This window comes from Lytechinus pictus, chromosome 17 (assembly GCF_037042905.1).
Source record: "Lytechinus pictus isolate F3 Inbred chromosome 17, Lp3.0, whole genome shotgun sequence".
Taxonomy (NCBI): Eukaryota; Metazoa; Echinodermata; class Echinoidea; order Temnopleuroida; family Toxopneustidae; genus Lytechinus; species Lytechinus pictus.
In genome coordinates, this window is record NC_087261.1 from 1,705,667 (window position 1) to 1,729,551 (window position 23,885).

The 23,885-nt window shown below is 37.5% G+C and overlaps 1 protein-coding gene across 1 annotated transcript; it reads left to right on the forward strand.

The window, feature by feature from the left end:
• The first annotated feature begins 487 nt into the window (after window positions 1–487).
• LOC129279775 (sodium-coupled monocarboxylate transporter 1-like) lies at window positions 488–23,885 on the forward strand. The gene is given in 16 exon segments (XM_064112388.1): window positions 488–897; window positions 5,067–5,132; window positions 5,877–5,928; window positions 8,501–8,568; window positions 9,129–9,283; window positions 10,453–10,593; window positions 12,314–12,443; window positions 13,213–13,301; window positions 13,728–13,840; window positions 15,008–15,075; window positions 16,015–16,101; window positions 17,633–17,823; window positions 19,217–19,317; window positions 19,694–19,842; window positions 20,863–20,961; window positions 21,512–23,885. Coding segments are annotated over 15 exon segments (1,818 nt in total). The 5' UTR covers window positions 488–543; the 3' UTR covers window positions 20,917–20,961; window positions 21,512–23,885.

Sequence of the window (23,885 nt, forward strand, 5' to 3'; positions counted from 1 at the left end):
TAATAGATGAGCAGTGTATTTGAGCAGTGTATTGGGTTAGGTATAAAATCATTTCGAGGGGCCCCATCTTCGTTCACAATGGTTTGCCCCGTCAGAGTAGAATAGCCACTGTACGATAAGTTTTATTGAGTTCGGATTGTGGGCTCACATTTTGTAGACGAGTAAACAAGTTCTCCTTTCTTTCAATTCATATAATTTTTGCTTTCCGACTCTTTATCCGGTGATTGTGTTTTCATAATCATTATTTAGAAATTCAGCACATACCAGTCGGTGAAGGTGTCTTTGTACTTAGCTGAATTGCGTTTGGAAGTTCAGAGGTTCAACTTGGCCCCAGTTGGCAAAACAAACACCATAATAGGCTCAGGGTTGGACACATTTCCCATCATGCAGAACAATGGTGTCAGTCGTTGTTTCGGAAAACTAGTTTGCGTAATGATCGAACACTTTTCATTTACCTCATTTTTCATCTACTTGGAAAACTGAAAAGTTCACCAAGCTTATAAGTGAAGCTACTACCTTCTTAAAATTGGAAAGCTTGTAGAAATGGCTCGAGACGACTTTTACAACGTTGGACTGTTTCAGGCATGGGACTATGTAGTCGTAGCAGCAATTCTTATCATTTCATCGGGTATAGGAGTCTTTTACGCATTTACAGGAGGCCGTCAAAAGACCACCCGAGAATTTCTGCTTGCGGATCGCAACATGAATCCCATCCCCGTTGCGATGTCGCTGGTGGCTACGTTCATCTCTGCGATCACCGTACTCGGGACGCCAGCTGAAGTGTATTTGAATGGAGCTATGTTTTGGCTGTTTGCGTTTTCTTTTATCTCTACAGGACTCTTGACGTCTCTCTTCATACCAACATTCTATCGTTTGGGCGTCACAAGTGCAAATGAGGTAAAACAAAAACAAGATCATATCAAACGGTAGGGGAAGGCGGGGTAAGTTGAGCATAGGGGCAAGTTGAGCCACCACCCCTAGGCCAATAATGAATGAGTCAGACATTGTGGTGGTGTCATGTATTGATGACCCATTACATAACCCTTTACCCCACCACATTGTTTTTTACTTTGAAAACATAAAGTACTTTTTTAGAGGGAAAAATACAAATTTCAGCCAAAAAAGTAAAAAAGGATGTAAAATAGATCAGTGCTTTTTACCCACACATGTCTTTAAATGTAATAAAGAAATGAGAACAATATTGTTAGTCCAGGTATGGATCTTCATTCTTGTCATAATCTTTTACATGATGGATGCATAAATGTGCGGATGTGAAAATATCGCATTTAATTCGGACTGGGGTACTTTGAGCCAGCCAACATGGGGCAAGTTGAGCCATGGTAATTATTATGGTAATGTATAATAATAATTAAAAAAACTTGAAAAGCCATTGATATGCAGGCAGAAAGGTGCAAATTCACATGACAGTTCTTTTACTTTTAGAGTATGTTAGTATTTATAGAGAATTAGCAAGTGAAAAGACTTGAAATAAAAAATTGATATGCTGGTTCTTCCCGCATACATTTTGTACATAGTTTTTGTGGCTCAACTTACCCCAGAAGGTGGCACAACTTACCTCACAGATGGGGCAAGTTGAGCCATTTGACATCGTTTTTTTCAAAGGTCACAATGAATTTCAGTGTGGGGTAGAAAGTTATATAAAGGTGAAAAATATTTCCCAAGAATCAAATTTTAAGGAAAGGTACTTTTTTCTACAATATTATTAGTCATATCAATTCTAACATGCAAAATGCAAAAAGTGTCACAACTTACCCCACCTTCCCCTACGTATCAACGCAAACTTTTATTTCATATACCTAGTTCCAACTGTCACGATTCGCGCAATGATTGAAACTGTGGTCTTAATCGTGGAGCAATTGTAGTGATCGTATCAGATCGTATGAGATCTAATACCTTGGTCACATTTGCTCTTCGGCGGCCGTACGGCGAGTCGAAAACAGCCGTTTTATTAATTTTGATTCAAACCACCTATATGTAGTTGGACAAAAAAATGTTAAAACGGCTGTTTTCGACTCGCCGTACGGCCGCCGTAGAACAAATGTGACCATGGTATTAAGGTCTGTCGTGGTAATCGGTGTGATTGTAAAAGGAATGCTAGACGTCAGCTACGAAAGGTCAATCGTAACTGATCGCAAGAGAGTTGGAACGAAGTATTATAATCAAGTTGTCATTGTTATCATCGTTCACGAACCCATAGCATTCGTTGTTTTTTAATCCTTGGTTTCGTCCCATATTCGTTTATCAAAAGCAGTGCTGGATCCGGGATTTATCAGGGAGGGGTAATAAAAATAATTTTGTAATTTGTAATTTTGATTTTAAAATGCCATCACTTTGATCACCCAAACCAATCATTTCCACGCTTTCTTCCTTTGTTTTTAGAGCAAGAACCGTGGTGTTGTTAGTCCGTATGTTTTTTGGGGGGCCACAGTAGCCACGTTTTTCTGAAAACAGGTGAGGAGAGAGTGGCAAGTGTCAACGCACGTCACTCACACGGTTATGTTATGCACTTGGTAAGTGATTCGTAAGTGCTTGCAACACGCTACGTACGATCTTTATGCGATTTACCACGTTATCGTCCCGCGGCTGTACTTACACGTGTTGTTCTCGCAAGTTGTAAGTGCGGCAAATGCGATGAACGTGAGTTTTTTTTTCTGCCAGATATCTGGGTTGAATCCATAGTCTGCATGCAGACCGCAATGGGCGAAAGGTCATCGTGCAGTAATAGTGCTACGTCGTGTCTAAGTACTCTAAGAGTTAACTGCTTAAGGAAATTTCGAAATTGCGAGTGAGCAAGGACGCCGTGCGTGAACAGCACGTGTAAGCAAAGCCTAGCTCCTAACAATAACATGGCTATCGCACGGAGATCGTACGTCGTAAGCAAGTACGAATCCATTACCACGTCCACAACGTAACCGTGTGAGTGATACATTTTTGCAGAAAAACGTGGCGGCCAATGCCTCCCCCAAAAGCCTAAAGACTATAAAAAAAAATCACACACACACGGTGGGTTGTGACCAAAGCCTTATGCTGCAGTCACGTTTCTCCTACGACGGCCGTACAGCGAGCCGAAAACAGCCGTTTTATTCATTTTTATTCAAACCACCTATATATGTAGCTCGTACAGAAATGTGTTATAACGGCTGTTTTCGACTCGCCCTACGGTTGCCGCAGGGGAAATGCGACTGCAGAATTAGTAATCACTGATATCGGGTCCATAAACATGTACATGTATATGAAACAGTATGCCAGGCGTGACAGATCTAAAATATCTACATGTCTAAAGCCAGTTGGTTTGGCAGTTTGGGGATATTTGGAATGCAGTCGTGTCTAAAGGCACGGTCGCACCGCCCGAACTCAGTGTTGAAGTGTTCCTTGAACGGTAGGGAGAGAGAGGGGGCCGAATTTCGACAACGCTCTTCATCGCGCACAGAATGGGGAAAATCGAAAGCACGGGTGTTGCCTTAGCGGTGCACCGCTGAAGCCGGAGTTGCTTTGGCGTTGGTTCAACGGTAGCGAGCGGTCCGCTCAGAAACCTCCATACCAACGCCAAACCAAAGTTCATGGATCGCTGCTTTAACGCCCGACACCGTTCCATCAATCCTTTGTCCGCTTGTAAAACGCATACGACCGCTCCACCAAAGTTTGTGCAACGTTTGATCACCGCCCGGACAAAACTGCCGAAGCAGCCGGTGTCCAGCGTTCAAGATTTCTGCGTTGGCCTAGCGCACCCAAGAGTCAATGACCGTGCATCTAGCGGTGCAAAACTTTGACTGGGCGTTATTGGTTAACTTTGCCGGAATGGTAAATTGCCAGCTTCTCACCGCTCGCAATATTTTGTGCAGCTCAAAACTTTCGGAGCGATAGGAGGGACCACCAAAGGTGGCCGAACGTATACGGCGTTACCTTAACGCGGGCCAACTTCTGTTAACGGTGGCGAACGATAACGAGCGGTGGTGATTTTTTTTTTCACCGCTCAAGGAACGCTCCAGCAAATTTCTGGCGGTGTGACAGAGCCTACTATGCTGTGCATTCAGGCTGTGTTGCGTGCTTTTCTTGTCTTGTTGTTCCTGCATGTGTAGTCATTGGTGTCCATATGCTTTATTTATCTTTGACACGTATACATGCAATGACAACCCTTGTCAAAATATATCGCATTCTGATAAAGCATAACTTAGAAGCTAAACTCTGTGGCATTGGCGAAGTTATTACAAAGGACGATAATCGAACAATAAATACCTTACCCAGTTGTGAGTTCTTTGTCATGTTTGTGATGGTTTCATAAATAAATTTTGAAAGAATGGCAAGTAATAATAATAATAATAGGCATTTATATAGCGCCGTCTATCTAGAAATATTCTATTCCGGGGCGCGTTGTTATTATTATTATTACCCCGGCTTTAGCTCAAGCTGCCTCTCAGCGCTCATGCATTCAAGGAATAAATCCTGCCGGGTACCCATTCACCTCACCTGGGTCGAGTGCAGCACAATGTGGATACATTTCTTGCTGAAGGAAATTACGGCATGGCTGGGATTCGAACCCACGACCCTCTGTTTCAAAGTCAGAAGACTTATCCACTGGGCCACAACGCTCCACGAAAGTAACAACAACCAACCAGTTATCATGGTTATAATCATCATAATAATCTTCCCGGTCAACTGAAAAACACGAACAAACTGAAAAAAAACCTGCCAAAGAATTAGGCAATATCAAGCAAATGTAAATACGAGAGACTGAGGGGAGAAAGAAAGAGTGATACTGGCGAGAGAGGGAAGAAAGAAATGGATAATGCAGGGTATTGTATGAAAAAATAGGTCAAAGCGTGAAATGAAAAGAATACACAAAACGCAGTCCTTTAATATATCTGAACGATTTGATGTTTTATAAGACAAGTTAATAACAAAGAAATTATCCATTTAGATAACACCGATTTTGTTGTTCCGTACTCCTCACGCGGGCAAGTCGACCTTCTGGTCAGATGGGCAATATCTTGTCGAAATTTACTAACCTGAGGTAATGAAGTTCCAAAATTTGTCCTTTCTTACAGTACTTGGAGAAAAGATTCAACCGGGCAACACGATTACTTGGAACCTTAATCTACATTGTGGAAATGGTATTTTTTTTCCTTTTTTATTATCAACAAACTTTTTTTACATTTATGAAAAATATCTAGCCATAGCGGTATGATTCGAAGCGCCAAAAAAAAAACAATGAATTGATTATCCAATTATCACAATATCATGATAATTTTGGCTATTGTACTTTGATTTTTAAATTGCAATAACTGTTACAATTGTTGCTGTTAGTATAGTTCGTCGTGACGTCCTCCTCGTCGTCGTCGTCGCAGTAGTAGTATAGTAGAAGTAGTAGAAGTAGTAGTAGTAGTAGTAGTAGTAGTAGTAGTAATAATAATAATCATGAAAGTTGTAGTAAGGGTGATAAAAATAACATTACTGTCGTTATCACTCAGTTCAGTTGAAATTCAGATTTTCACAATTAATCAGCGGTTAAAAAAATGAATCACTACACTTTCATAACTTTTGTAACATCAGCAAGTTAGATGATATTCAAGTATAATTCACAATTTTAGCACTTTGCAAAAGCGTTAGATTGCTTGAAACTTTAGTATAATTAGATTAGAAGGAGGAAACATTGAAGGAATGTCCACGTCCACCAGTATTCGTATATGATCTTCGTTTTTTACCTTGAATACATAAGAAAGTTCGACCTGTAAAATAAATCTCTTTTGCAGATGATCACTAATACATCCAACTCTCAGATTGGGACAAGGTGTGAAGCAAAATAAGTTTCAAGTTAAATCACTTCCATAATCTAGTTCTTGTTTTTCCTCGTACAGGCCTTATACCTCGGTATAGTCGTTTATGCCCCTTCACTCGCGTTAAACCAAGGTAAGCATGGATAAAATATAATTCGGAATTGTTCATGTATGAACCGGAGTATACATGTATTGTTTAATTTGTTTTGTGTGTGTGTGTGCGTCTTTGATAATGTATTTCGTCCCGTACTTCTGTCACCTTATTTCCATTTTTTGCTATCATTTTTTTTTCTTTAAAATATTTTCCTAATAAATTTATTACATTTTACTTTCCTATTTTATAATATTGTATATTTGTACATTTGTACAATCGAATGAATTTCTACATTTCATTAACTGTTACTACTTTGCCTTTTCTGAATTGCTTAATAGAAATTATTTCTTCAACTCGCTATAGGGGATCCACGCTCTACAAGCAATGCTTCTTAGTGGATCCCCTCATTTCCATACACGCTTAACACTATTTTATACAAGCTCTTATTATATAATTATGCTAAGGTAAAATTGATCTTGTACTCATACTTTGATTTGTATCTGTATTTGATTTATATTTGTCATGGAAATGACATAAACTTCTTGAATCTTGAATTAGAGTATGCACAAACAATAATCACTAAAACATAGTTAGTAACGCAAGCATTACAAGGGAAACCTTAGATTCGCTGTTGTCTTGTCTTTCCGTCATTAAATGCCCAGAAATACATGTTTCTTTTACAAAAGATGTGAATCAACTTCTACATGCATAGGTATCTGTTTATCGTGATATAATTATTATACTGTACATAGGCTTAATAACGAAAAATGTAACAATGAAAACATTAAAGGCATTAAGGAACCTATGCGTGGCATCGGCCTATCAGATTCCACAAATCCATCCGACTGTTACAGGAATGCTCCACGCCGAAGATATTGTGACGGAATCGCTGGGCGGGTGGTTGGGTGGTCCGCCGGCAGCTCGCTCTTGTCAGGATGCCTGCCGCCGGCGGGTGCTTTGCCACGTCGATTTCCAAACTTTTAGTCGCGGATCCGTTTGGCAGAGATATACTGCCGCAGTTGACACTTGCACAAGCCTCGAACCAGCTAGTTCCACCACCAGGCAACCTCCAGACGGCTACACTCTTTATTGTCAGCTCCTACAGCTCACCCGACCATATGCATCTGATTCCTGTAGTTAAGCTCTTACGACCATAGGTATGGGTTCCTCTGTAGTCAAGCTCCCACGACCATACCCATGGACTCTGCTATACATGTAACTTCTTCCGTCGTCTGGTCCAGACCTTCTGTCTGCTTCAGACCAGTAATCACGTCTGCTCCGTACTGCAACCACGTCTGCATTCGGTACAGCAATAATGCACGTCTAATTCCGTACTACAACCACGTCTGTTCAGTACCGCAACCACGTCTGAGTCCGTACTGCAACCACGTCTGTTCAGTACCACGACCAAGTCTGGGTCCGTACTGCAACCACTGGCATCTGTTCAGTACCGGAAACTACGTCTGGTTCCTCGACCATATGTATGGGTCCTTCTGCAGTCAGGCTCTCACGACCACACCCGTTGGCTCTGCTCTACTTGTAGTTCCCACCGTTGTGTCTGCTCCGGACCTCCGACCGTCTGCTTCAGACCAGCAACCATCCGCTTCAGACCAACCCGTCTGCTCCGGACCACCAGCCGTCTGCTCCAGGCTCCGAACCGTCCGCCTCCAGACCAACCAGACTACCAAAAGAGCAAGCCCTGGTATAGTCTCTTGCTGGCGTGCAAAAGACCCAACACACAAGGAAATCTAACCACAGTCGTCGCGCTGATGATGTCACATCCCCACGTGTTCTTTTTTATTTTATTAATAAAAAAAAAATTGTTTTATTCAACAATTTTCTACAAAGAACTAAAACAATTGGATTGACAACGGATTAAGTGCATTTGTTGCTGAAACTTAATTCATCATTATGGAGACACATTTATGAAAAATGAAACATTTATGATATCATGTAATAACATAAGAAAAAAAGAAAGTGGGGATGTGACATAATCAGCCCACCTAATGAATGTGCATGAAGAAATGCCCAGAAGTGTTTTACCGAAATAATGCAAATCTTTAAAATTCTATAAATTCGTTATCTGTTATCCGATTTGATGAAATGTCCAGCAATTTGCTCTGTGAATTTTCCTCTATTGATTTAGATAAAAATATCTTCAGCCTGGAATATCCCTTTAAGATGTTAACTGCTTAGAAATTGATAAAGCTACATGTGGGTATGGATCTTGTTATATTGAGAAAATGATTGTTGTGAGGTTTTCAACGGTCTTTTGAAACTAAGGCGCCTTGTTTGCTGTATGTTTGCTCAACTTGGCTGATGCTATAACAGTGCCTTGCGTACGCAAGATATGGTAACTCCTAAAATGTGTGGTAAACGGGTAGCTCTATGTTTGTGTGTGTGTGCGCGCGAAGATGGATTTGGGGATGTGTTCATATTGGTTGAGTGGGCGTGGGTGCACTTTTGCCGTAACCCGGGCCGTAATCCACTTTTGCGGGTGTGCGCGAGCGTGTAGGGGTGTTTGTGGGGTGAATTATTGGTGTGGCCCACTGCGTTTAGTAATTTTATTCATTTTCTAACATGTCAAATCCCGAATCTTGAATTAATTTAGTTACCGGCCTTGATCTTTGGGGGTCTGTTTTTGCGGTTGGCATTGTCTGCACGTTTTACACAGCAATAGTAAGTATTGTGGTAGATTATTTTGCTTTATTGGGGTCGACCTCCCCCCCCCCCCCCCGGTGATCGTCCAAACCGACCGATGGTGTGTTATTTAAAGTAACTATCTAGTTATCATCGATCTTGAGAAGGTTTCGTTCATGCGACTTTACCACCAGGAATCGAACTTTTTAAGCCCTGCCCGAAATAAGAATGTTGGAATCCCCAACATGACTCTTTATCACTATCAACGTCTGTCATGTTTGTTGTCTTGAAATTTAATTGATTGAAAAACGATCAATAGTGTAATGGATATGCCCTATTTAGCACTATACAGTAAGCTCGAATGACATTCGTACATCATAGCACTTCCAAAGATGCGAGATTTGAATTGATTTGAGTATTTTCGGCAGAATCTCTCGATTGTCCTATACTAATTGTTTTGTGAAATGAAGCGAAAAATTTAGAATTCCAGATTCTTTGGTACATTTCATCCGATTCCGATGACATTTTCGGCCTTACGCTTGGTTGATTTTTCACTATCATTCCTATCAACATGATCAATTTGTTATTGATTCTAACAGGGTGGAATGAAAGCTGTACTATGGACCGATGTATTACAAGTGACTGTCATGATGGCTGGGCTAATTGCAATCATCATTGGGGGTTCTATGAACAAAGATGGATTCGATGAAGTTTGGCGGATCGCCGGAGAGAGCGGGCGACTTGACGTTTGGAAGTAAGTCATAACGTTCCGTCGCACTTGTAATTTGTGTTTCCGATGTAATGGATAAATGATCTGTATTATAAAAGCTGTAAGCTTGGATAACCTGCATTGGCGACGGTCAAGATGAACGAAGAAGCGTGAATATATCAAGTAAAAACTTAAGAGGTTAAATGCTGACGTGCAGAAAAAATAACAAGTAAGACATATAAATAAGAATAGACATAACCCCCCCCCCTTTCTCTCACTCTCTCTATGTCAGTTTTTGTTTATATTTATATATATCTCTCTAGCACACAGAAACATGTGTATATATATATATATATATGCGTTGTAATCAAGTAATCACTGGCGGATCCAGGGTGGGGGGCAAAGCCGGCCCGTACCGCCCCCCCTCCCCCCTTGAAAGCACAATTAAAATGTGTAATGTAAAATGCCGTAACATGTGCAACACCCCTTTGAAAATCCTGGATCCACCCCTCCAAGTAATGTAAAATTTACGTAATCGAGAGATCAGCGTTATAACAAAGCATGGCTTCTTTATATTTTTTTTCAGTTCTGTTTTTAGCATAAATTAAGTTGTTCATAATTTTTAAAATATTTAATTCTTCATTTTTAGGAATGGTTATATGAGCAATGATGAGAAAATTGAATTTCATTTGTATTGATATTACACAACTGAAAGCTCATTAGTTTGTTGACTTTTTGTTCATCATTGAATTTTATTTGTATTTCTGATTTGCATGCTGTAAATTCATTGAAGCCAATAAAGTCAAATACCCTTCACACTCACCCACAAACTCATCTTCACCCACAAACACCATGCACACACTCATATACGTACACAAACCATACACACACCATACACACCCTCACACACACACCTTCACACACCATACATACACTCACATACGTACATAAACCATACACACACTAACATACGTACACACAGCATACGCCCACAAACATACGTACGCACACCATACGCCCACTCACATACGTACGCACACCATACACACACTCACATACGTACACACACCCTACACACACTCACATACGTACACACACCATACGCCACTCACATACGTACTCACACCATACACACACTCACATACGTACACACACCATACACACTCACATACGTACGCACACCATACACACACTCACATACGTATTTCTTGTAGCTTCGATCCAGACCCAACAGTTCGTCATACTTTCTGAACAATACTTGGTGGTGGAACGTTCGTCTGGGGTACCCTGTATGCAGCCAACCAAGCCCAGATCCAGCGATACCTCTCCTGTGGCTCTGTTAATACTGCTTTGACGTAAGTTTACAATTCACAACCGTTTAATTGTAAATTGGTATATTATTAACCACTCCCCCATCAGAAAATATAATACATACAAAATGTCTGCAGTATCCCATGAATGTTTAATAATAAGTGTGATTTAAATTCATGGTTGAATATATAATATAATCTTTTAGTTGTTCCCAAGGCAACCTCCCACACCCATGGCGACAGAGCCTTTTCAGTTGTGGCTCCTACACTCTCGAACTCACTTCCTCTTAGCTTAAGATCCCATTCTTCTCTACGTTCCTTTAAAGTAGCACTTACGACATATCTCTTCCGTAAATAGTATGATTTTTTACAGTTAATATGCCCGTAGTTAAAGAGAAATGCCAGTATTTGCAGTAAACACTGATTTCATGAGAAAGTCTGTAAAACCAGGCTTAATTGTCAGTATATCATCGAGGATCTAGATCTGGTACAGTTACATAAACTGAACTTTGTGAAATCTTGAAATCTACGCTGAAAAATGTTCACACTGAAGATCACCAACACAGATAAGCGCACGTGGGACAGTGTATTATTATTGCTGGAATAAAGACCCGACGGAAGTGACAGAATCCGCGCTTATTTTGCTTATTTCTCAGCAATTACACAATTTCTTCCAGAATCCTTTGGCACATATTTTTTATTCATACAAACAGACACTTGGGTGGTCATTATATTAGATTCTGTAAAAAGTCATTTTGAGATCGTTACCAAAACTGGAATTTATCTTTAAGTTAGTATTTTAGATATGTAAGGTAGTTACGTTGGATGTTTAGTTATGTAAGGTAGTTAAGTTGATAAGTGAGTTTAGTTTATTAAGTTAAGTAGTTAGGTTTTGTGATGTAAAGCGCTTAGAGAAATTTTGTAAGGCGCTTTATAAGTATTGAATTATTATTATTATTATTAATAATGGTTGTGTTGGTTTTACAAAGGAAAGGCTCATAGTATTTGTACTTCAAGCCAATCTAAAGCTTACACTCTTTTTTTGCATTTATTTATGAATTAGCAACATTTCCATTTTGCTTATTTTAACAATTGGAAATTAAGATTTTTTTTCCTGAAAAACTTAATTGCTTCGCTCCCTCGATTTCAAGTTTCTATTAAAAATCTACATGACCTACTCTCTGGAAATATTATGTGAATGACCCTCCTGCGCCTTTCATGTGTTACATTTGTTTATTTCTTTTCTGTCCTTTGTTTTATAAAGCTTCTGGCTATTTTTGTCGATTCCAATTCCCATATAAGATGTTTATCATGCCTTTGCATTTTTATCCTCTTTATTCCCTTTAGATTTTTATATTTTTTTTCTCATTTTATGTACACGTATTAACTTTAGGGTGAATGAAATAGGTATATTAAACACCAAGTTAGCCCCCTCCCCCAAGAGTTAGCCCCATTGAAACTTGCAACTCGCCCCCACCGCGTATTGCTTACCGCGCGATTTGAGCAGAACTGATATCTTTAACATATGTGTATTTTGAGTAGATATAAAAAAAAAAAGTGCGTGACTTATATACTTTCTTATAGATGTATACGACAGTATAGTCATTTTTAATCAAAGCCATTTTGGATGCGTCTGGTTTATTTGTTAGACATGTTTAGTTTGAAGCATTTTCATATTGATCTTGTTGATATTGCCAATTGAAAGTTTTCGATAAAGCAACTACATTCACTTGTCTTTGTTACAATCTTGAACATGTTGAAATAGGGCCTTATTTATTGCACTCGTTGGTATGATCATTGTGATGACAACAGTCTGTATCACTGGTCTGGTTATGTACGCAAACTTCGCTGAATGCGACCCACTGACCGCTGGATATGTCTCAAGGTCTGACCAGGTAAACATGTAAACTCTAATGATAAGGAGGGGAGAGGAAGATGATGATGTTAAGTGAATAATCATAGAGATTTAGAATTAGCCCAAGACCTGGAAACCTCTCTCCATTTACGCTGCCCCGACCCCGGGCCCGACCCCCTTCTTAAAATTCATGGGCATTAAGGTTGATTTCACCAAAAAACTAGAGCTCCCTGATCATGCTGATGTGCTGGATAATGTTGATGATGGTGATGATGATGATGATGATGATGATGATGATGATGATGATGATGATGATGGTGGTGATGATGATGATGATGATGGTGGTGACGATGATAATGATGTTGATGATGATGATGATGATGATGATGGTGGTGGTGGTGGTGGTGGTGACGATGATGATGATGATGATGATGATGGTGGTGATGATGATGATGATGATGATGATGGTGGTGACGATGGTGGTGATAACGATGACGACGATGATGATGATGGTGACGATGGTGACGATGATGATCATTACGATGATGATCATTACGATTATGATATCTTTTATTATGATGATGACTATGATGATAATGATGATTATATTGATTATGATGGTGATAATCATGATGATGATGATGAGAAAGATAATGATAATTGGTGCGCCAGTCTTTTGTTGGAATGCGCAGTTGAGCCAACGCATACATGAATTTTCATTGATCAGTATGAATTGTTAATCATTATTGCAATTTTTTCATCTCATTTAATGATTTATTTTTCATCTTTTCATTCCAAACTCATTTTAGCTCATACCATATTTTGTGTTGTACCTGTTTGGTAAGATGCCCGGGTTACCTGGACTATTTACCTCAGCTGTATTCAGTGCTTCTCTCAGGTAGCTATACCTTCTGCTTTGTGGCCTGTATGTTATTATGTGTGAGGGCGTGTGTATGTTTCAGAATTATGGTAGCAGATATTGTATTTATCATCATTAATAATATTTTTTGTTATTATTATTATTATTATTATAATTATCATCATCATCACCATCATCATCATCATTATTATCATCGTTATTATTATTATCTTCATCATTAATATTGATATTATCACTACTAATCTTTTCCCTTTTATGTTGGCATGTTAATATCCAAAAGGGGATCCTTTAATTGTGTATCATACATGTACAAGAACTCCGAGGCCAGTGTCAATAACGAAAAGACGTGTGAGTACTAGGACAATTAAAAAAATAATACCTGCGAATACAATACAGCATTTTAACTCATTTGAATCCCTTCCATTTTCGTTATCCCCAAATTAGTTCTATGTCTTCGGCGGTGAACGCCCTTGCTGCTGTGGTAGGAGAGGACATCGTGAAATCAATATGGCCCAAAATGAAAGAAAGAACCTACACGTGGATAACAAAAGGACTTGGTAATTAGTTAGGATGATGACGTATTATCATGATTATAGTGATTGTATATGAAGCGCAATACTATGGTGACGTTTCCACTGCTACCCTCATAAAAATGTTGGGCAACATACTGTCCACACAACAAATGGTTAATTCTTTATCCAATTCTGGGTAATTCCAAACTAACAATGTGTGCTTTCGGTGAAAACTACACAGTATTGGTTGAAAACTACCCAAAATTTGATAAATTTGTTAACCAATTGTTGTGTGGACGGTATATGTTTCCCAACATTTTAAGAGTGTATAATGTTTCATGTGATCAATTGTATAAACGTAATGCTTAATCCAGATTGGAATGAATGGTGGCCGGTCCAACTTTATATTTGTATATAATCTATATTACTTGAATTTAAACAATTTTAGATTCGAAAAAAAAATATCATAAGATCTAAAAGTAAATCTTTCATTTGAATGGTCAATATAAGGTTCTTTTTACACTGTAAAAAGAAAAACAGAAGATTTTACAGAAGAAAACAAAACAGATTTTACAAAAAGAAATAACCAAATTATTATGTAAATTGTTATAACAGGAAAGATTTGTTTACAATTTTTCAACAATTTTACAGGACAGATCTGTTTTGAACAAGGGGATTTTTTTTATTACAATAAAGTTGTAAGCTTACATACACCAAATACCAATTTTCGGTAATTTTACACAAATGCATGTAAGATTACACAGTGCAGTAAGATTACTTGTGTTCTCCAGACTCTGCTGAAGGATTTTTTTTTTTAAGTTGAAATTTTCTAACAGTGTAGTTCTTATTTTATAGATCACTTATTTGTTTTCTTTCACAAACATTCATACAAGGTAGTTCAACAAAATATCAAAATAAAAAGAATATGATTTTATCATCTTTTTTCACAAACATTCATACATGGTTGTTCAACAATATAACAAAATAAAAAGAATATGTGGAATATAGTTCGGAATCTAGGTTTAGATCTACACGACTTAATTTTGTATCGGTGGTAACAACTTCTGTTATAAATGACATGGATAAAGTCTTATTTGCTTTTTAAAAGAAGTTTCAGAAACAATCAGTTATCCACCCCCCCCCCCTTAATTGACACCATTATGGCTGAATCTAAACTATTTGACTTTGTTTTTTGTGTTTTAACCTACACAGTTATTTTCTTTGGACTTGTATGTATGGCGATGGCCTTTGTGTCTTCCAGACTTGGCTCAGTACTTGGTGTAAGTACCTTATATCTCAACTAAACTAATTAATCACGTCATCAATGCGATTAGATAACAGGAAGTATATGGCTGCAAGCAGAAATCTTTTTCCTGGGGGCAAGACACAATTTTTTTTTCGAAGAATAATACCGAATGCAAGGGAGAGTAGAGATCGAGTTTTTTGTGGCGTGATCTTGCATTTTCTTGGATGAAAAAGAAATGATTCCGTGTACATGTTTGCTGAATTTGTGAAGAATTTTAGTAACCAAGTGTTACATTTTTACAATTTTGGGGTGGGGGATCTATCGGTCTCTTCCACCCCCCCCCCCCCCCCCACCGCGTAAGGCCATGATGAGGTATGAGCTTAAATCTAAACGAACAACCGCAACAATATTACATTTGTTCAAGAGCTCAAACCCTCCATTAAAGAGAATATATATCCACATAGTCATAGTAATTGTTATCCTAATTATGTTTGACATTAGTCTTATGATTGGATGATTGTTTACTTTAGATGCTATTGCCTTCATAGGGCTGATCTCCGAAAGTAGCGGAGAGAGAAAACCAGGAAGGAAAGAAGGATTATCGAAAATGTAATATCCGTCTTTGACTGGATGCAATAGTGCTGTTTAAAAGACAAAGAAAAATAAACGTATTCGGAATCTCTCTTATAAGCAGATTATTAGCAATAGCCATGCAATAATCAATCCGAGATATAGGAGAAATAATGATCATTTCTGATGCACAATTATTTTCCATGTACTTAATTCATTATCAAGGATGCGGTGACATTATGAATGCCGGTAATGTCTCATCAGATAAATTATTAAAAAATTGTACAATACTACTAATAGTTTCAATTTAATATTTAATCTTATTCTCTAATCCAACGATTATAAATGAGTTTCAGAGTGTTTTCATGCCCACCTGTCACTATCCTAACCTATCTACCTGTAGGCGGTTTTTAATGTGTTGGGGATGCTCGGCGGTCCGCTGCTAGGTCTTTATTCATCTGGAATGCTCTTTCCTTGGGTCAACTCAAAGGTAAGTTGTAGTCACTGTTGCTATCCAATCCCATGTCGAAGTTACGTTTTATACATAGCAATGTTTTCCCGGCTTTAAGCCATAAAAAAATAATAACTTTCAAACAAATCAAAGTAGGAAACATTGATACTGATAATCATATTGGTTGTGGTGTAAAATCTTTATTAAAATATCCAGTCATTTGATATATTACCATCGCTTGCATCATTGGTGATTGGTGGGGATTTTTTACCTGATTGCTAAGAAAGCATGAATGCTTGTAAGCAAGCAACAAGAGGACCGACGGCTTAAGGTCCTCTCCGAAGGACCTGGTAATGAGGATTAATGCCTTACCAAAGGGCACTAGCGCACCAAGTGGGAATCGAACCCGGGTCACCGGAATACGAATCCCCCGCTCTACCGACTGAGCTATCGCGCCTCCTCATTACATTAACTATATTTTAGGATTGCTCAAAAGCTAAGTAAAAATAGATTAGTGAGAGTGTAAATTGCCAATTCCTCTAATGCCAACTCGTCCACTCACCACGTGGTCTATATACTTTCATTTAGTCTAATGCCCTTCCGTCCATACAAATTTCGTCTGACAACCATTTGGACCACTTTGGCTTGTTTTGTTGCAAATATTTTTTTTCTTCACATTATTAATCAATGTTCCAGTTTGATGCGGTCTAGATATACTGCACACATTTGATCTTAATTAATTTGGTATGAAGTTCTCTTTCTCAAATACTGTAAACTTCAGTGTGTATACAAAACATATTGGTAATAAAAGTTGTTTTGTAAAAATGAATAGATAGATAATTAGATAGATAGATAGATAGATTAATAAATAGATTATTTTCTTTTTAAATTAATTAATTAATCAATCCATCAATAATATAAATGAATGAATAAATAATTAAATTAATTCATTCATTCATTCATTCATTCATTCATTCATTCATTAATTAATTAATTAATTAATTAATAATTGCTTCCACATGCCAGTCTATTTGACAAACGACAAGTTTTGGATCCCAGTGTTGCCAGGTCCGAGCTGAAGAAAATCCCCATAAGGCACTCGAAATCCCCTGATTGGACCCTTAAAACCCAAATTTTTCCAATCACAATAATTTCTTAAACAGTGAGGACATTTATCATGGTTATTGCCCAAAACTAGTTAATATGTGTTCGTTTGTTCACACCATACACAGCAGTTTCTTTTATCATTATTATTTATTTCGGTGCGAAGTAGATTGGCAACACTACCATTGACCAACTAAGTCCAATGTATTGAATTCATAGCTTTAATTGCGTATGTAATGCGCTGATGTACCGTATTCTATGATCTATAGTTAACTATTATTAGCATCATAATACTGAAATAACGAATCTTGAGTGTTTTTAATCAAAACCTTGAAAAATCCCTTAAAATGCATTAAAATTCCGAAAATCATTTTAATCCCCAAATAAATTCTCCCATCCCCAAAGGCTTCTCAAAATCCCCAAATGGCAATAATGATTTTGTTCCCTTTCCTCATTCCTGACGTAGGGGGTGTTCATCGGCACTCTGCTGGGATTGGTGTGGTCTTTCTGGATAGGGATAGGTTCATTTCTCTACCCACCATATTACGACAGGCGGCAGCTGAACATAGATGGTTGTAGCAACGTCACTATGGAAACCATGACAACCATCTCAGACACCCTCATGACGTCATCAGCAATGGAGCCAATGGCTGAAAGGTATATGGATTTTCAGTTATAAGGCATGTAATCCCAAAGCTTTTAATCATTCCTCCCACTTTAAGTACTAGAAATGACATTCCCTATTTATTGCAGATTCAATTTGACATTTGGGGAATATTTACTGAGTGGAATATGTCGGATTCTTATCCGACAGAGCCCGTTTTATCCGGCAGCTATGAGAGTGACAGTCAGCTGTGCTGGAAACCTGTCGGTCGACACGTAGGTCTATAATACTGATGCTCTCCTGGGGGAAGAGTTTAAGTAAGTCCTTTGAGATTCATCAGTGGCATCACATTTCTTTTACAACAATGAATTACACACATCCATCTCATTTTCTCATTTCACAGAAATTGAACGTCTTTCCTCTTATATAGTGTGGATAATTATGTCTGTACATTTCTTACTTTATCTTTGTAAATGTATCAAATATTATTTTATGTATGTCATTTTCATCGCCATTTTTTCATAAGATATAGACACTTCTCCTTAACCCCATGGCCTAGGAAAACGGGGGTGCTGAAGCACCCCCAATATTTTCCAAGGGGGTGCTGCGTGTATATTTTCCATAGGCAGCATCCCCTGGCATTCTGGCTGGTTTATCAAATTGGAGAAATGTCTGAAAAATGACCAACACTTTGTATATGAAACCCTTTTCCTTTTTTTTTTGTCAAAATTTGTAGGGACAAAAAATAACTTCACTTTGTAGCGAAACCTTTTTTTTTTCTCGTCAAATTTGCTTCAGCACCCCAGCCAAAAAAAAATCGTATCAAGGGCCCAGCTTAACGCCTTCTCCCCCCTCCTGCTTCATAATTATTGTTTGTTTTTCTGCAAATCTCAATTGACCATGTGCTTCATTCTTAATTAGATTTACTTTTTATCGATATTTTAAAGGAATTACTATAAATGAAAGGGTATGCATGAAACACTTTGGACCTCTCTTTAAGAAGCAAGGCTAGTGTATCAAATTATGGGACTAAATTTATTTTTTACAAAATTCATGACTCTTGAACGCTTTGTCCGATTTGAAAAGATCAAATTGCAATATTTTTTCTGAAATTATAAAGTTAGCATTGCTTACAACAACTATACACTCAACAGCTCAATGGTCATTAGAAAATATACCTGAAATGCCTACTTTACGAAGCAAGACTAGTGTATTGGGCCATAGTCATAATGAAATCAGATATAGACATTGGCAGCACGTTGGTAAAAAATATCCTTGAATTTCAAGTTAGAGTGAAAACATCTCTTTCTCTCCGCCTCTATCTATACATAATTTTGTACCTCTGGCTTTAGTAACGATTCTTCCCAAATAACATGCCAATCTCCACTACCAGGCCTACCGATTGTAGAACTTCTACATCTTATTCCTCTCTTTCATGTCTTTCAGACCAGCCATAGCCAGTCTGTATACTCTGTCCTACGCCTGGCACACTGGAGCTTCAACGCTTATGACAATATTTTGGTCACTCGTCTTTAGCTTTATTGCAGGTAAAATTATGATAATATTCCCTGTCATCATGGCTAGGATTCGAACCTATAGCCTTCTGTTCCAAACAAATAGATTTATCATTAGTGAGGAAGAGGCCTTTTGGTTAAAACATAACGAAAAATAAACTCTTTACTCATGAGGGAGTCCTTTCTCTTGGCATGCCCAAATTGACTTATCGATTGTTATTAAAAACAGTGTCGTCAGATTTAGCAACATCAGATATTGGCCAGCATGCAAATTTTGCTCGTTCTTTTAACTCACCTATATCTCTTGTATTATTATTTGCTGTTGTCATTCCGTACCAGACAGTTATTCTTGAATAATCGTACATATTTCTGTTTATTTTTCCCCTGGCAACCTTCAAACTGATTAAAGGAGCGAATGATCCTCGAACCTTAAATCCCATGCTTATTAGCCCCGTCGCCGATCGATTGTACTGCTGCCTGCCAGAATTTGTAAAGCGCCCTCTACGATGCCGTGTTGGAGAACTGTACGAGGAAGGCCAATATGATCAAGAGGAAAAGGTAAAATAACAAACGTACTCGGACAGTTGTAAATAAAATTTGACCTCATCAAAACGTGTAAAACTAAGTTCTGCTGTAATTATGCTAACACAAACTCATTCAAGCGAAAAAATGAAATTGAGTCTCGTCTTCTAGAAGGAGAGATATTGAAAAGTGGTCAGTCCTATATGTCTATCACACACAAACACTCACACGCAACCCCATGTAAGCGCGTATACAGGCATCACAGGCCTAATTCATTTCCCATAGACTCGTGTGTTAAAGTGGCACTTAAAAAAAAAATCATAAAAATAAGGAGGAAATTCGATAGTTGAATGTATACTATTAGTGGACAAGATATATGTTTGACATTCCATATCTGACCAGAAAAGGGTAACTCGACCGGCTCATTTAAAAAATATATCAGCATTGATAAAGACTACACCTGGCAGGATCAAATTAATCATAGGCGTAAATATTCATATCTGAATGACACGCGCCTTAAAACATAAGTTAACAACAACAACAACAAATTCATCACTTGAGAGAGTGAAATTGCCCTAATTCTTCCGCCAGTAAAAAGAATAGTTCCAAAGTAGTGATATATCTTTCCAATTTGGAAAAAGGAAGTTCAGTAGGTACCCTCCCTAGAATCAGTGTTAGATTGTCAATCATATTCATTCATTTTTGTCAATCAGCAATATCAAATCTAAAAATTAAGAACGGGTTGACTCGAATGAATATTTTTTGCCTGCCAGTTGTAATTAGGCCCGTGTGACCTACAACCATGGACATAGCACCATTTTAAGCCCGTATAATTTAATTCGAACTTATCCCCCTTTTCACAAAAGCACACTCACATGCTTATACATATTTTCGCTGTATGTAGTTATCGATAATTCTTAATTAATATAATTGACTTCTTTAGAGCATCCTTCTTTATTTCTTTCTTCCCTTTTAAAAGTTGTTCTTGTATAAATCAGTTTGAAAATCTGTCGTAACTGAATGCTTCTAAGCACCTTAAATTTCACATTTGTATAGGTTGCTGGTGAGGAAATGAAGGTGGCTTGCAAAAATACAAGCTACGAAGAATAATTTCCACCATCTTGTGTTGCCGATTCACTGAACCTACCAAGAAAGGTATGACAAATATTAATGATGCTTACTAGCCCGATTACACAGTATGAAAATAAAAGTTAATAATCATTATGATTTAAACATAATTTTTAAGCTCTAACCGGTATGTGATATGGTCGTAAGCTATCATAGAAACGATTGTCATGGTGAAAAAATGATGAGGCAAAATGGAAGTTGTTTAAAATGATTAGCCTGTTATGGTATGACTCTATTTGTTGATAGGTTTCCATATCCCAATGAACTGCTCAACCCTTGATATTTTTAGAGCATTACAACTAATGGCATATCTGGCAAGATTTCTCAAGAGAGGGGAAAAAAATCTAACCCCCAAAATGGGTCCTCCTCGTCATCATCTTCATAGACCATGCAAAAATTTCCCTTCTAGTATTGTCAGATTAGCACGATTGCAACGTTTCATAATTAGAAAATTATATCCATCAATTGCAGGTTGGTCGCAGATATGAACATGATGAAGGAGGTTATTTTTTTTAGACAAAACTGAGTCATTTACCTAATTTGAAATATGTTCTTTGTATTCCTGCCTTTCTTACAGATTGATGTATTGCAGACATCAAGAAAGCAGCTGGATTTCATCAAATATTTCATTAAAATCACTGGATTTGATAATGGAAGATTGTCGGCGTGATAGGAAAAGCGTAGTATATTAATGAGATGGGGAAATGACATTCACTCATGTTTACTCAATTAGAAAAAAATAAAGCTTCAAGAATAATACTGCATTACTTTATGCAGTTTATAGTGTCAATATTTGTCTAAAAACACATTTCTAATGGAAACTCCAATTCTAGCTCCAAGAACAACAATGTCTGAACTGAAATTTGTAATACCCGATTTAAAAAAGTACAAGTAAAGTAATTAAGTAACGATTTTGCTTTGTTACCCATGGTTACTTTTGTGTTGACAGAGGTGGTGAATGTCTAGGTCATTGTTCAACATTTAAAAATAAAACTGTTTTAATGCTCAATATGAATAATCATTTATTCTTTCATTGCATTTTTAGTTCTTTTCACTTACAAGAAGTTTTATTATAGCGCATTATTGTTAACAGAGATACTTACAAGAGTGTTCCAAATCGTCGGGTATGCGTAAGAAGCGCAGCTGTCCTATACACTCATGAATAAGTCAGTTTGACAATTTGTAAAATGTCTCCTTTTTAATTGAATCAACTGATGTGGTACTTGTATATAATGATAAGAAATGAAGGATATGTAATATACAGTGCGTCCCAGAAAAAAATGAAACAGAGATTTATCGATGATTTATCATAACTTAATCACAAATACAATGAATAGACAAATGACCTACCGATGTAAAGCTTAGAATCTCCTCTTATATTTGATATTACTTAGATTATTCCCCATCCACGCATGAGTGAGCAAAAACAATTTGAAGATAGGATACCAAAAACTCATTTGGCGGGGGGTATCTGAATTTCAGAAAGAAAATCAAATGCCTAAAAAGTTCAATATCTGCTCTTTTATTTGATACCTTAATCACAAAAAATGGTCAAGAAGTAAAAGGTTATGTTCCCTCGATACAATGCTTGTATTTCCATAATTTCATTAAATAAACGTGTTTTCACCGGTCTCCCACAGAAGCTATCGCATGGTTAACAAAAGACGTAATACATGGCTGATCGCAGTGGCGTACCTAGGATTTTCCACAGGGGGGGCAAAACCGTCCGCCAAAAAATTTGACAAGCAAAAAAAAAAAAAAAAAAAAAAAAGGTCTTCAAGCTCGTCAGGGGACCATTGAAGGTCTCAGGGGGGGCAAAAAAGGTTTTTCAAGCCCGTCAGGGGGGGCAAAGATACGTTTTTGCATGGGTTGTGACTCGTCAGGGGGGGCAGAGTGCCCCCCCTGCCCCCCCCCCCCCCCGTAGGTACGCTAGTGGCTGATCGTCAACAAAACGGAGTTTGAACGCTAGCCTGTAATAGAACCTCTTAATTTTATGAAATTATTGAAATTCAAGCCTTATTTCAAATAACCAGAACTTTGTTTTTTCTTGACCATTTTCTGCAATTGAGGTATCAAATTAAAGAGCAGTTATTGAACTTTTTAAAAATGTGGTTTTCTTTTTGAAACCCAGATACAGCCCGCCAAATGACTTTTTGGTATCCCCTCTTCAAATTGTTTTTGCTCACTCATGCGTGAATGAGAAATAATCTAAGTAATTTCAGATGAAAGAGGAGATTCTAAGCTTTACAATGGTAGGTCATTTGTCTATTGTGTTTGTGATTAAGTTATGATAAATCATCGATAAACCTCTGTTTCCTTTTTTGTGGGACGCACTGTATAATCAGATTATATTGCCGAGAAGTTAGAGTCCGGACAAGACAGGTTTATAAATAATTTTAACTTTTATATTTTCTTTTCATTCTGATATATACCTCTGCTATATTTTACCTCTTTCATTTTTACCTCTGCAATTTTTACACCGAACCGTATTTAAAAAAAATGTATTCAAATGTATTTTTCTGATTATAACTAAGCAACCTCAACGCTACAACCCTTTGAATTGTTTAGTGTTTAAAAACTTTGAAAAGGATGTAGACCTAGTATAGCCAATGTTTAGAAGGATGAAGCGATGATTTATACAAAGTATATCACGGGGAGGGGCATTTTGTATATTTTAAATTGATCATTTGTTTTCAGTCAAGTTCGCTTGATTTTTAAAAGCTGATGCTTCAAATTTATTTTGCTGTATGTTATGATGCATGTCTGTGGTGGTGGCGACGACGGTTAAGGGATTTTTATTCAATGTAATATTTTATCCTTAGATAATAATTTGTGAACAAATTATTAGTTTGAATCTAAACAGACCTGATGACACATGATGTCACATTTGAAAACCACGTGTAATCATAGTGATTGAATACAATGTTAATGAAATATAATATGCTCGAGGA